The sequence below is a fragment of the Protobothrops mucrosquamatus genome, unplaced genomic scaffold (assembly GCF_001527695.2).
Source record: "Protobothrops mucrosquamatus isolate PMUCROS unplaced genomic scaffold, P.Mucros_1.0 scaffold4586, whole genome shotgun sequence".
NCBI lineage: Eukaryota > Metazoa > Chordata > Lepidosauria > Squamata > Viperidae > Protobothrops > Protobothrops mucrosquamatus.
Window position 1 is genome coordinate 126851 of NW_015390489.1, and position 15146 is coordinate 141996.

The 15146-nt window shown below is 46.6% G+C and overlaps 1 protein-coding gene across 1 annotated transcript in view; it reads right to left on the reverse strand.

Annotated features, from left to right (window-relative positions):
* Positions 1 to 539: 539 nt before the first annotated feature.
* Positions 540 to 15146, reverse strand: part of RPH3AL (rabphilin 3A like (without C2 domains)) — a 33157-nt gene continuing 18550 nt past the window's right edge. The window contains exons 6-8 of the mRNA XM_029286690.1: positions 10055 to 10111; positions 5672 to 5839; positions 540 to 808 (exon numbers count right to left, since the gene is read on the reverse strand). Of these exons, the coding sequence (XP_029142523.1) occupies positions 540 to 808; positions 5672 to 5839; positions 10055 to 10111 (494 nt within the window). The remainder of the gene's footprint in view (positions 809 to 5671; positions 5840 to 10054; positions 10112 to 15146) is intronic.

The window sequence follows — 15146 nt, forward strand, 5'->3', positions numbered from 1 at the left end:
TTTAAGGAACCTCCGTTGCAACAACAACGGTGAAAAGGTAATTCTCAGGAATAGATAATAATTAGAACAGTGTTTCTTAGCCTGGGCCTTTTTAAGAGGGGTGGACTTCAACAGGGCTGGCTGGGGAATTCTGGGAGTTGAAGTCCACCTATCTTAAAGGAAACTCCTAATTTTGACCAACATATCGGAACCACGATACCTAATTTATAGAAATCAAATCTAATCCAGCTGCTGAAATGTTTCGGAAATCCAGATTGTGCTAATTCCAGCCCCCAACAGACACACACACCCCCCCTGGCTTGTCTCTCTCTTCCTGCCAGATGTTCTAGATCCCACCAATCTCCTAGTGAGAAACAGCTGCCTTTTTTTTTTCATCCTCAGCCAGAGATGCCATTTGTGGGTCCATCTTCAACCCTCCCTCCCCTCCATTGCGGAGTAAACTACAATGCAATAATATCCACCTTGTTGCCCAGGACGAAAACCAGGACGGTGTTTTGTGGGTGTGCAGATGTGAAAGAATATTACGCAAGGACCAGAATTCAAAGTCTCTCCCCTAGGCCGGGGAACATAGGAAAAATCTCAGAATTGGGGTCCAAATTCAAATTGTTTCGACACGGCACCCATCCTTGGCTGGAAAAAATCCAACGCCGAGAATTTTTAAGGTGCCTTTTTTTCGGCAGGTCCTGGGTGTCAAAGAGGCCGGTCAGCTGGTAACCACAAAGGCGGAGGTGCGACCGAGGGGTAAGGTTGTCGCCATATTGCCGGCGGGACACGTTCTTCCTCTCCGAATCCTCGCCAGGACGTCCACCTTGAGTTCGACGCAGAAGGAGAGCGAGGATAAAGGCGGCAGCCTTGGAGACGGAACGTCATCGCCAGCGGCATTTTAAGATGCGTCTTTTCCCTTTTTTAAGAAGAGGAAAAAACAGATTATTAGTATTAATAGTTTATTATAGTGAAATTTTTGTTAGTTTTAATTATATGGTATTATGATTACTTTTAGTAATAGTATTGTTTAACAATATGGATATTCTATTGTTTAATAATTAGGATACTAATTTGTTTATGTTTTAATTATTATTATTATTATATTGATGTTAAAGGGGAGTTAAAGCGCATTATGGACTTGGTTATTTATATAGTTGGTTAATGTTAGTTAGATTATGATTATTATATTTGTAACTCTGTATTTAGCTCTGGGAAGTGGGGGAGGGAGAGGGGGGGATTAGGGTGGGTGGGTTTAGGGGTTTATATTGTAATTTTTATAAAACTTTTCAATAAAAAAAAAAAGAGGAAAGCAGGAATCCAATCAGCGCACGGGCAACTTTGGGAAGGAACAACAACTGTGTCTGGCTATCGGACGGCCGCAAAAGGTTTTAGCTGGGACTTGCCCTGCAGATCACATGCAAACTTTTGTCGGTCCAAAATGCTGTGACCTGTTTGTTAGCTGGCAGTTGCATACAGAAGCCTTTTGTCCTAGAGACCCTGGTGGCTTTGGATGGGCTTCCAGACCATCTAGTGGTGAAGGCAGCAGACTAGAAAATGGGAAACCGTGAGTTCTAGTACTGTCATAGGCATGGAAGCCGGCTAGGTGACTTTGGGCCGATCACCAGGAGATGGTGAGTTCTAGTCCCGCCTTAGGCATGGAAGCCAACTGGGTGACTGTGGACCAATCATCAGGAGATGGTGAGTTCTAATCCCACCTTAGGCATGGAAGCCAGCTAAGTAACTTTGGGCCAATCACCAGGGGACAATGTGTTCTAGTCCCGCCTTAGGCATGGAAGCCAGCTGAGTAACTTTAGGCCAATCACTAGGAGACAGTGAGTTCTAGTCCCACCTTAGGCATGGAAGCCAACTGGGTGACTGTGGGTCAATCACCAGGAGACAGTGAGTTCTAGTCCCGCCTTAGCCATGAAAGCCAGCTGAATAACTTTGGGCCAATCACCAGGAGACTGTGAGTTCTAGTTCCACCTTAGCCATGAAAGCCATCTGAGTGACTTGGGCCAATCACTAGGAGACGGTGAGTTCTAGTCCCGCCTTAGGCATGGAAGCCAACTGGGTGACTGTGGGCCAATCACCAGGAGACGATGAGTTCCAGTCCCGCCTGAGGCACGGAAGCTGACTTGCAGTCTCCTGACCATAGCAGGGCACAAAGTCCTGGTGCCAAACTTTGATTTAAAAAAACCTTCGGGTTGTGTTGTTCGTGGGGACGGCTGCACAGAACCTGGCGCTGGGTGTTGGGGAAAATAGTCACCCTTGGGGTCTCTCTACTGTCGTTATAAAGGAGATCCTGAAAGTCTGGATATTTTTTATGCCATGCTTTTTAATCTTGGTTGGCCTGAGCTCATAATAAAGCTTAAAATCCCTTTCATTGATTGGAGGATTCATTGTCTCTGGATCTACAAGATCAAATTGCCTGGGCACCTGATCGCTGCCCTGACCCTTGGCAAAACAGGACGTTGGTGCGTTAAAATTTCACAAGTTCAACCGCCCATATGCTCACACTCCAGGCCAGGGGTAGACAACCTTGGTTCTTTTATGACTCGTGGACTTCAACTCCCAGAATTCCCGAGCCGGCATGGCTCAGCATGGAAACCTCTCCATTTCTCTTCAGCATGGCTGCCTCAGGAATTCTGGGAGTTGAAGTCCACGAGTCATAAAAGAGCCAAGGTTGCCTACCCCTGCTCCAGGCGGATAGCTAGATCATTTCCAAAAGAAGGATAAACAGTAATGGGATTTTATTCCAGCCGGTCTTCAACGCAGCTAGTCCTCAAGATACAACCACTCGTTTAGGGACAGTTTGAAGTTACAATGGCATTAAAAAAAGAATGAGTTATGACCGTTTTTCACACTTAATGGCCACTAAAGCCTCCCCCACGGTCACGAAGATCAAAATTCAGGCGCTGGCCAACTGGAATGTACAGGTAGTCCTTGACCTACGACCACAATTGAGCCCAAAATTCCTGTTGCTAAGCGAGACGTTTGGCAAGTGAGTTTTGCCCCATTTTACGACCTTTCCCACCACAGTCGCTAAGTGAATCACTGCAGTAGATAAGTTAGTAACCCGGTTGTTAAGTTGGCAACTGACTTGTACTTATGACGGTCGCAGCGTCCTGGGGTCACGTGATCCCCTTTTGGGACCTTCTGACAAGCAGAGTCAATGCAGGAAGCCAGATTCACTTAACAACCGGGTGACTAACTTAACAACCGCAGCGATTCACTTAACGACTGTGGCAAGAAAGGTCGTAAAATGGGGCAAAACTCACTTAACAACTGTCTCACTTAGCAATAGAAATTTTGGGCTCAGTTGTGGTTGTAAGCCGAGGACTGCCTATATAGTCTTTTATTTTGTAAAGTTATCGGTTCCTGAAGAACGAAGTACAATTTTGAATTAGGTCATATTAACCCCTCCTCTTGCAAAAATTTCTATTTAATTCCAGGGGCTTTTTTTTTTGTCCCGTTTTACGACATTTCTTGCCACAGTTGTTCAGTGATTCACTGCAGTTGTTAAGTGAGTAGCACGGTTGTTAAGTGAATCCGGCTTCCCCGTTGACGTTGCTTGGCAGAAGGCCGCAAAAGGGGATCGCGGGACCCCCGGGGGCACAGCAACCATCATACGTATGAACCCGTTGCCTAGCATCTGAATTTGGATCGCCTGACCGTGGGGAGGCTGCAAAGGTCCTTAACTGTGAAAAAGGGTCCTAAGTCACATTTTTCAGCGCCGCGGTAACTTTGAACGGTCACTAAACGACACTGTTGTAAGTCGAGGACTACCCCTGTTTATGACAGTTGCCCTTTCCCCGGGTCACGTGATCACCATTTGTAACTTTCCCAGCCAGCTTCCGACAAGCAAAGTCAACAGAGGAAGCCAGATTCGCTTAATGACTAAATCAGGGGCGTCAAACTCAATTTCATTGAGGGCCGCATCAGCATTGTGGTTGCTCTCGGGGGGGGCGGGGGGGCGGCCAGGATGGGCGCGGCCTACTGGGTGGGCGTGGAGGGAGTGGGTGTGGCCTACTGGGTGGGCGTGGCCAGCTCTACATCATTCGCGTCAAGGGTGCCTGTGGGGGCCTGGGCAGGAGTGGGACAGATCTGGGGGTCTCTGGCAGAAGGGGGTGGGACCGGGGCAAGCGCCAAGGCATGGTCCATTTCTTCATTCCTCACAAAGGGTGACACCCCCCCCAGCATGCACCCAGGGGGTGGGCCCAACACAGCAGGGGCTGGTTCCTCGCTGTTCCCGGACGGCCTTGTGGAGCTAAGACTGAATGTGTTTCAGCATAGATGGCCACCACAAAACTGTACATTGGCTCCCGGCCGGCCTGGGCCAGGGCCAAGGCAGCGGGGGCCGTTCCCTCACTGTTTCCAGGATGGCTTCGCGGGCCACAGGAAACCACTTTGCGGGCCCCATCTGGCCCCCGGGTCTTGTGTTTGACATGTTTGGACTAAATGATGCATTTAACATCTGCAGTGATTATCCCAAAGGTGCTTTTTTCAAGAGGCAACTGGACTTCTTTGTTTTTCTTTGAAGAGTTTTCGCTTCTCATCCATTGGAGCTTCTTCAGCTCTGACTGGATGGTGGGGAATGGAAGGATTTATACTCCTTGCAGACAGCTAGTCATTTGCCTTCTTCTAGAGGGTCGTTGAGGCCACCTGGAGGTTTACCTGTGTCCTCAGGGTCACCTGAGTGGTGCAAATATGTGTGGAGCCTTCTTGGCTGCAGGAAGGATTTATACTCCTTCTAGACAGCCGGTCATTTGCATTCTTTTATAGAGTCGTTGAGGCCACTTGGAGTTTTGTCTGTGTCCTCAGGGTCACCTGAGTGGTGCAAATGGGTGTGGACCTGCTGAGAGGACTGTGTTGTAGACTGGAGACGGATGATGTTGTATCCCTTCCCCTCTGTTGAGGAAGGGCTGTTTTTAATTTTGACACCGATGGCCTCTTTGCTTCCTCTTTCAAGCCAGCGGACACAGATAAACCTCCAAGTGGCCTCAACGACTCTCTAAAAGGATGCAAACGACCGGCTGTCTGCAAGGAGTATAAATGCTTCCATTCCCCACCATCCCAGTCAGAGCGGAAGAAGCTTCTTGGAGGAGAAGCGAAACGTCTTCAAAGATTAAAAAGAAAGTCCAGTTGCCTCTTGAAAAAGCACCCTTGGGATAAACAATGACCTGGAATGATGGAGAACCTCCGTGGACATCTGCAGTGATTGATTTAGCAGCGGCAAGGAAGGTCGTAAAATGGGACAAACTAACTGAGCAGCAGAAAATTTGGGCTTAATAATAATAATAATAATAATAATAATAATAATAATAATAATAATAATAATAATAATAATAATAATAATAGTAATAAAAAAGTTGGAAGGGACCTTGGAGGTCATCTAGTCCAACACCCTGCTCAACCAGGAGACCATATACCATTTCAGACAAAGGGCTGTCCAATCTCTTCATAAAAACTTCCAGTGTTGCAGCATTCACATCTTCTGGAGGCAGGTTGTTCCACTGGTTAATTGTTCTAACTGTCAGGAAGTTTCTCCTTAGTTCTAGGTTGTAAGTCGAGGAGTACCTGTAATAACCCACTTGTCCCCCAACCAAATCTATGTTTTTTTTCTCCCACCCCTAGCCAGGGGAGGGGAAAAAAAGGTAATTCCCTTTGCAAATTCTGACCCACTCACCGGGAGCGCTTCGGACAGTATCGCTGTCCCCATCTTCACGATCACTTTGGTAGCCCTCCGGGGCACTGTAGCGCTCGCTGCCCAGACTGCTCTGGCTTTCTGATTTGGTACTACCCAAAGTCCGACCGACGCTCCTGCTTGGCGACTGAGCAGCCTCGCCACTGGAAACTGGAGAAAGCAGGAAAAAAAAACCAAACCACTGAACGTGATATTGAGCGTGAAAATCAGCCTGGAGAGGAAGCCAGTAGCGCAAAATCCCTAAAAATATAAATTGAATAGACTAGCGATAGCATCTAAGACAGTGGTTCTCAACCTGTGGGTCGGGACCCCATTTGGGGTCGATCGACCAATTCATGGGGGTCGCCAAGCAAGGCTGTCCGCCATTTTTTTTGTCCACCATTTTTTTCCCTTTTCCGGCGGGTGCCTTACCTCCCTTGGGCTGGGCCAGCTGGTGGTCGGCCTGCTCCGTCTCTGCTGCTTGCCAGCTACGCCTCGGCCGGTGCAGGGGGTGGAACCACGCATGCGCGGCGCTCCCGGGCAGGGAAAGTCCTCGACTTATGACCGGTTGGCTAGTCCTCGACGTACGACCGGTTTAGTCCTCGACTTACAACCGGTTTAGTCCTCGACTTACGACCGGTTTAGTCCTCGACTTACGACCGGTTGGGGTCGCGGCATTAAAAAGGTTGAGAACCACTGATCTAAGACTTATATACCGCTTCACAGGGCTTTACAGCCCTCTCTAAGCGGTTTACAGAATCAGCCTGTTGCTCCCCCCCAACAATCTGGGTCCTCATTTTACCGACCTCGGAAGGACGGAAGGCTGAGTCAACCTTGAACCGGTCAGGATCGAACTTCCTGGCTGTGGGCAGAGTCGGCCTGCAGTGCTGCATTCTAACCACCAGGGCTCCCAAAGGCACAATACTGGAACTATCACTTCATATACGTAATGAAATTTCACTTTAATGTATGCCGATTAGTGTACATTCAAAGTGACAATAAAGTTACTATTCTATTCTATTCTATTCTTTTCTATTCTATTCTATTCTATTCTATTCTATTCTATTATTCTTTCCTATTCTTAATTCTATTCTATTCTATTCTATTCTATTCTATTCTATTCTATTCCTAGTCTATTCCTAGTCTATTCCTATTCTATTCTATTCTATTCTATTCTATTCATGTAAGACAGGCAGAGCCTGAGGGTGAAGTGAAGAGAGGAATCAGCCTAGAATCGTTACGTTCCCACAAATGGTTCAACCCCCTCTTCAATTCCGTTGACTCTTATGTAGCACCAATTTGGTGCTGACCATTAGTTGACTTGATTCTTGTTCTAAAAGGAGTCCTTGACTTATATACCGCTTCACAGCACTTTAAGCGGTTTACAGAGTCAGCATACTTGCTCCCAACAATCTGGGTCCTCATTTTTCCGATTTCGGAAGGATGGAAGGCTGAGTCAACCTTGAACCGGTCAGGATCGAACTCCTGGCTGTGGGCGGAGTTATTAGCCTGCAATGCTGCATTATAACCTCCGGGGCTCCCAAAGGCACAATATTGGAACTATCACTTCAGGTAGAAGGTCAGGCAGAGCCTGGGGGCGGAGTCAAGACAGGAATCAGCCTGGAGTCGTTACATTCCCACAAATGGTTTAAATCAGTGGTTCTCAACCATTTGGGGTCGATCGGCCATTTCACGGGGGTCGCCAAGCAAGGTTGTCCGCCATTTTTTTTGTCCGCCATTTTTTTCCCCTTTTCTGGCGGGTGCTTTACCTCCCTTGGGCTGGGCCAGCTGGTGGTCGGCCTGCTCCGTCTCTGCCGCTTGCCAGCTACGCCTCGGCCGGCGCAGGGGGCGGAACCACGCATGCGCGGCGCTCCCGGGCAGGGAAAGTCCTCGACTTACGACCGGCTGGGTAGTCCTCGACTTACGACCGGTTTAGTCCTCGACTTACGACTGGTTTAGTCCTTGACTTACAACCGATTGGGGGTCGCGGCATTAAAAAGGTTGAGAACCACTGGTTTAAATTCAACCCCTCTTCAATTCTGTTGACTCTTATCTAGTGCCAATTTGGCGCTGACTGTTAGTTGACTTGATTCTTGTCTAAAAGAAGCCTTTGGCCTACAACCAAATAATAATAATAATAATAATAATAATAATAATAATAATAATAATAATAATAATAATAATAATAATAATAAAGTTGAAAGGGACCTTGGAGGTCATCTAGTCCAACCCCCTGCTCAACCAGGAGACCCTATACCATTTCGAATAAATGGCTGTCCAATCTGTTCTTAAAAACTTCCATGAAGGCAGGTTGTTCCATTGGTTAATTGTTCTAACTGTCAGGAAGTTTCTCCTTAGTTCTAGGTTGCTTCTCTCCTTGATGAGTTTCCATCCCTTCCTTCTTGTCCTGCCTTCAGGCGCTTTGGAGAATAGCTTGACTCCCTCTTCTTTGTGGCAGCCCCTGAGATATTGGAAGACTGCTATCATGTCCCCCCTCGTCCTTCTCTTCGTTAAACTAGACATACCCAATTCCAGCAACCGTTCCTTATGTGTTTTAGCCTCCAGTCCCCTGATCATCTTTGTTGCTCTTCTCTGTACTCTTTCTAGAGTCTCAGCATCTTTTTTACATCGTGGTGACCAAAACTGGATGCAGTATTCCAAGTGTGGCCTTACCAAGGCCTTGCAAAGTGGTATTAAGACCTCACGTGATCTTGACTCTATCCCCCTGCCAATGCAGCCCAGCACTGCGTTGGCTTTTTTGGCAGCTGCAGCACATGGCTGGCTCATATTTAGGTGATTGTCCACTAGGACTCCGAGGTCCCTCTCACAGTTACTACTATTGAGCAAGGTACCCCCTATACCAGTGGTGGCGAACCTATGGCACGCGTGCCAGAGGCGGCACTCAAAGCCCTCTCTGTGGGCATGTGCGCCATGCCCCAGAGATGGCAACCGCCCCTTTTCAACCAGCCGTCCACTAACTGACCGAGGTCCCACGTGGCCGCATGCATCCCAGCACGGCTGGTTTCACTCCCCCCCATCCCGTCCCTCCTGGCCTCGCATGCTCTCCTTTTCCCGGGCACGACCCACTGCATCGCCTCCTCAGCTGTCGGCCGGCCGTCCAGCTCAGAGGCAACTTCTCTGAACTGCTGGCGGTGGGCTGCGGAGCCCCAGAGTGCGTCGGTCGAGGGGCTAGCAGGCTGTGGCCCCCATGCGCTTGCTGGCCTCTGTATGCGGGGGCCGATGGTGTCAGGCAGCAGCCGCCCCAGCCCCTGCCTCGCCTTGCCCTGCGAGAATGGCACCCCTGCCTCGCCTTGCCTCGCCTCGCCCCGCAGGACGAGCCTCCTGCCCATCACCCCACCTGCCAGAGACCCCCTGGATCTCCCCCAACCCTGCCCGGCCCCCACAGGCATCTCTCCCCAAGAGCAACATCGAGGTGACCACGCCCACCTTGGCCACACCCACCCAGTCTGCCATGACCACTATAGCCACGCCCACCCAGTGGGCCACGCCCACCTGGCACCCGACGATAAATAAGTGGGTTTTGGGTTGCAGTTTGGGCACTCAGTCTCTAAAAGATTCGCCATCACTGCCCTATACTATACCTGTACATTTGGTTTTTCTTGCCTAAATGTAGAACCTTACTTTTTTCACCATTGAATTTCATTTTGTTAGATAGCGCCCAGTGTTCAAGTCTGTCCAGGTCCTCCTGTATCCTAAGCCTGTCTTCTGGAGTGTTGGCTATTCCTGCCAGCTTGGTGTCATCCGCAAATTTGATGAGTTCCCCATCTATCCCCTCGTCCAAATCGTTGATGAAGATGTTGAAGAGCACTGGGCCTAGAACAGAGCCCTGGGGCACCCCACTACACACTTCCCTCCATGTAGATGCATTTATTGACCATTTTTTGACCACAGCAAATAGCAATGGCCCTGAGACTTATATACCACTTCACAGCACTTTACAGCCTTCTCTAAGCAGCTTACAGAGTCAGCCTGTTGCCCCCCTCCCCAGCAATCTGGGTCCTCATTTTACCGACCTCGGAAGGATGGAAGCCTGAGTCAATTTTGAGTCGGTCAGGATCGAACTCCTGGCAATGGGCAGAGTTAGCCTGCAATACTGCATTCTAACAACTGCACCACCACGTATGATTGATGAATGAATGAATGAATAAATGAACAAACAAACGAATGAATGAACGAATGAACTAACGAACCAAAATCCATTCCCACTGTCAATGCAAATAGAAACAGAAAATTGGGACTCAGCTGCGGTCGTTACTCTTCCCCCGCCTTCTGGAAATCCAGCCAATGGGTTAGTTCAGTAACCGCAAGAAGTGTGAGATCACAACGGCACAACTTTGCAGCTTTTCGACCCGCGAGTTTGCTCACCAGAGTCTGCTGGGTGTTTCCTGATCTGGAAACTGAAACTAGAGTGCCTGTTCCTGGCTGACAGTTTTGACCTCCTCGACTAGAGTCTCAGCGACAGCGACAGCGACCTCTGTTGACGCCCTTTTGCTTGTTTTCCCACCCTCCACTCACGGTAGTAAGGAAACAGAGTGAATTGTTGGTGTGGGGAATTGCTGTTGCAAAATCCAGGGTTAAGACGAATATTCCGTTCCTGAGCCTATACATTTGGCTGATGTATTTACCCAACATCGCCCCCCACCCGCCAAAAAAGAGTTATAAGTTGTGGTATTTTGCCGACAACACTAATAGAAGTCAGTAATACAGGTAGTCCTCGACTTACAACCAAAACTGAGCCCAAAATGTCTGTTGTTCTGCAAGACGGTTGTTACGTGCGTTTTGCCCCATTTTACGACCTTTCTTGCCACAGTTGTTAAGTGAATCACTTCATGTGTTGTGTTAGTAACACGGTTGTTGAGTGAAACTGGCTTCCCCGTTGACTTTGCTCGTCAGAAGGTCACAAAAGGGGATCACGTGACCCCGGGACACTGCAACTGTCATAAGTACATGCCAGTTTCCGAGCATCTGAATTTTGATCATGTAACTACAGGGATGTTGTGTGAAAAATGGGCCTAAGTTACTTTTTTTGGGTGCCGTTGTAACTTCGAACGGTCACTAAACGAATGGCTGAAAATGGAGGACACACCCCTACAGGATCCTCAGAATATTACAGACCGTTTAACGGGGAAAAAATGGAAGCATTTTAGCAAATTGCCAGCTCTAAGATGAATAAACAGAAGCCCAAGAGGCGGAAAAATATATATGTCTACAAGACCAAAAACTGTTGATTGCAAAGATTGGTTTTAAAATTAAGATATTTAGGAATTAAATTACATTCGCTACCAAGAACTGTATGGTGTTTCGGAATAATGACGTTAAAACGTGAAACGAGATCAAAACGGATTTAATGAGGTGGGACAAATTACAATTGTCATTATTAGATAGCATCTCAGTTCTAAAAATGAACGTCTCAACAAGTCTGTCGTTTTAACACAGGCAGTCCTCAACTTACAACAGCTCATGGACAGCCATTTGTCTGAAATGGTATAGGGTTTCCTGCCTGAGCAGGGGGCTGGACTAGATGACCTCCAAGGTCCCTTCCAACTTTATTATTATTATTATTATTTAGTGACTGGTCAAAGTTACAATGGCAATGAAAAAAGGGACTTAGGATGGTTTCTCACACTTACGACCGTTGAAGCATTCCCCAGGGTCACGTGATCAAAATCCAGACGCTTGGCAACTGGCTCACATTTATGACGGTCGCGGCATCCCGGGGTCACGTGATCCCCTTTTGCGATCTTCTGCCAAGCAAAACCAATGGGGAAGCCGGATTCACTTAACAACCGTGCTACTCACTTAACAACTGCAGTGAATCACTGAACAACTGTGGCAAGAAATGTCGTAAAACAGGACAAAAAAAAAAGCCCCTGGAATTAAATAGAAATTTTTGCAAGAGGAGGGGTTAATATGACCTAATTCAAAATTGTACTTCTTTCTTCGGAAACCGATAACTTTACAAAATATATAGACTATATAGGCAGTCCTCGGCTTACAACCACAACTGAGCCCAAAATTTCTATTGCTAAGTGAGACAGTTGTTAAGTGAGTTTTGCCCCATTTTACGACCTTTCTTGCCACAGTCATTAAGTGAATCGCTGCGGTTGTTAAGTTAGTCACACGGTTGTTAAGTGAATCTGGCTTCCTGCATTGACTCTGCTTGTCAGAAGGTCCCAAAAGGGGATCACGTGAGCCCAGGACGCTGCGACCGTCATAAGTACAAGTCATTTGCCAAGCGTCCAAATTTTGATCACGTGATTACGAGGGATGCTGCAACGGTTGTAAGTGTGAAAAACGGTCATAAGTCAGTTTCCTTCCTGAGCAGGGGGTTGGACTAGATGACCTCCAAGGTCCCTTCCAACTACTACTACTACTACTACTACTACTACTACTACTACTTCTTCTTCTTCTTCTTCTTCTTCTTCTTCTTCTTCTTCTTCTTCTTCTTCTTCTTATTATTATTATTATTATTATTATTATTATTATTATTATTATTATTATTATGGATCATCGCACAGTCAGCCAGATGTTCAGACTGGATTTGGCATTTTTGTCCACCTATCGAGTCCTTCCCAAGGACCTGGGATAGGCAGATGTGGATGTTTGATGGTATTACAGATATCGTCGCAGGATGGAAGCAGTTCCTAGTAAGGCTGCCTTTTGCAATTGACTGATAGCGAATTTGTCAATGCCAATGGTGTTCAAGTGGTGCTCCAGTTGTTTTGGGATTGCACCCAAGGCCCCTATTACTATTGGTACCACCCTTGCTTGCCTTTGCCACAGTCTTTCTATTTCTATTTGTAGGACTTTGTATTTTGTTATCTTCTCCAGTTCTTTCTCGTCTATTCTGCTGTCTCCAGGCACTGTCACGTCCACTATCCAGACTTTTTTGTCTTTCTTATCGACAATTGTTAAGTCCGGGGTGTTATGTGGCAGGTGCTTGTCTGTTTGAATTCTGAAGTACCAGAGCAGTTTAATTTTATCATTTTCTATGACTTTCTCTATTTTATGATCCCATCAGTTCTTCCTTACAGGCAAATGATATTTCTTGCAGATCTTCCAATGCACCATTGTTGCTACTTTGTCATGCCGCTGCTTGTAGTCAGTCTGAGCGATCTTCTTGCAGCAGCTTACCAGGTGGTCCCCTGTTTCTTCAGCTTCTTTGTATAGGCGGCACTTACTATCTGTTGCTGTCTTCTCAATTTTGACATCATCATCATCATCATCATCATCATCATCATCATAATAAAGTTGGAAGGGACCTTGGAGGTCATCTAGTCCAATCCCCTGCTCAGGCAGGAAACCCTATACCATTTCAGACAATTGGCTGTCCAGTCTCTTCTTAATTATTATTATTATTACTTTTTTCAGTGCCGTTGTAACTTTGAACCGTCACTAAAGGAATGGTTGTAAGTCAAGGATTGCCTGTACTAGAACTAGAGGGATGTGACTTGAAAATTTGGATGGCACAGCTGTTTAGGGTACACTAAAGATAAATTCAATATAAATTTTAAGCATCGCTTCTTTAAATGCGCTTTTTGAGAATCGGGAAAAAGGACCGACAGCAAAGCCCCAGGAAAGATTTCTTCAGAAGAGAAACGACAATTAAACCCACTTGGCTGACTTATGCCGAGCGATTAACATCCGTTGGAAGAGAAAAGAGAGAAAATCTGAAGAAAGGAGATTTTACTTGTCAATGGTTTACGTACCGCTCCACCGTTTTGAGAGATTTAAAAACGGATAAAAAAGAATTCTGTTTTGACAGATGAAAGAACTGATTTTTGAAAAAGACTTTTGTACCAGCGACGAACATCTTATTGCTAAGGGATGTAAATTGACATTGACAATGAGTCAGGAAGATGATCAGGGGACTGGAGGCTAAAACATATCAAGAACTGTTGCTGGAATTGGGTATGTCTATTTTAATGAAAAGAAGGACGAGGGAGGACATGATAGCAGTGCTCCAGTATCTCAGGGGCTGCCCCAAAGAAGAGGGAGTCAAGCTATTCTCCAAAGCGCCTGAAGGCAGGACAAGAAACAACGGATGGAAACTCATCAAGGAAAGAAGCAACCTGGAAGTAAGGAGAAACTTCCTGACAGTGAGAACAATTAACCAGTGGAACAACCTGCCTCCAGAAGCAGTGAATGCTCCAACACTGGAAGTCTTTAAGAAGAGACTGGGCAGCCATTTGTCTGAAATGGTATAGGGTTTCCTGCCTGAGCAGGGGGTTGAACTAGATGACCTCCAAGATCCCTTCCAACTTTATTATTATTATTGATTATCGCACAGTCAGCCAGATGTTCAGACTGGATTTGGCATTTATAATAATAATAATAGTAAAGTTGGAAGGGATCTTGGAGGTCATCTAGTCCAACCCCCTGCTCAGGCAGGAAACCCTATTCCATTTCAGACAAATGGCTGTCCAGTTTCTTCTTAAAAACCTCCAGTGTTGGAGCATTCACCGCTTCTGGAGGCAGGTTGTTCCACTGGTTAATTGTTCCTACTGTCAGGAAGTTTCTCCTTAGTTCTAGGTTGCTTCTCTCCTTGATGAGTTTCCATCCGTTGCTCCTTGTCCTGCCTTCAGGCGCCTTGGAGAATAGCTTGACTCCCTCTTCTTTGGGGCAGCCCCTGAGATACTGGAAGACTTACTATCATGTCCCCCCTCGTCCTTCTCTTCGTTAAACTAGACATACCCAATTCCAGCAACCGTTCCTTATATGTTTTAGCCTCCACGGGGGAAAGCCAGAATCATTTCACAACCGTGTTCCTAACAACCGTGTTCCTAACTTAACATCTGCAGTGATTCAAGGAAGGTCGTAAAATGATTCAAGGAAGGTCGTAACAAGGAAGGTCGTAAAATGGGCCTCTTAGCATTGTAAATTTCATCGTGGCGATAAGTGGAGTACCATCTGCACTATTGCTATTTAACCCCACTTATCCTTTCTATCCCCCTTCAATTTGTATTTTAACTTTTTTCCCTTTATTTTGGAAACTTCATAAAATCCTTTTTAAAAAAAACAAAACACACACACACACAAAACAGACAGACCCAGAACTTTGCAGCTGTCACAAGCTGAGAGTGACTCAAACGCCCATATGCTGGCTGTTAAATCAATTCCGATGTTCTTTTTTTTTTTTTAAGAAAAAAAAACAACAGGACCCCCCCCTTCAAAAAAAAAAACCTACAAGGGTATATTAGCACTAAACCTCATTAGAAAAGCTCTCCGTTCCCACCCCCCCATCTGGCATTTCTGCTGTTTCTTGCAAACTCAATTGAAGGGAGACAAGCAAAGGTACAAGCCTCAATTTAGCTGACAAAAGACCCAGGGTGGCTATTTGAACTGGGAAATTGTTCCCACTTTACAGTGGGGGGGGGAATAAAAATAATAGGCCTGCACCCCCTCCTGCTATTTAAGCAGCCTGCGGGGAGGAAATCTTCTGTAGCAGGCAGCTGTT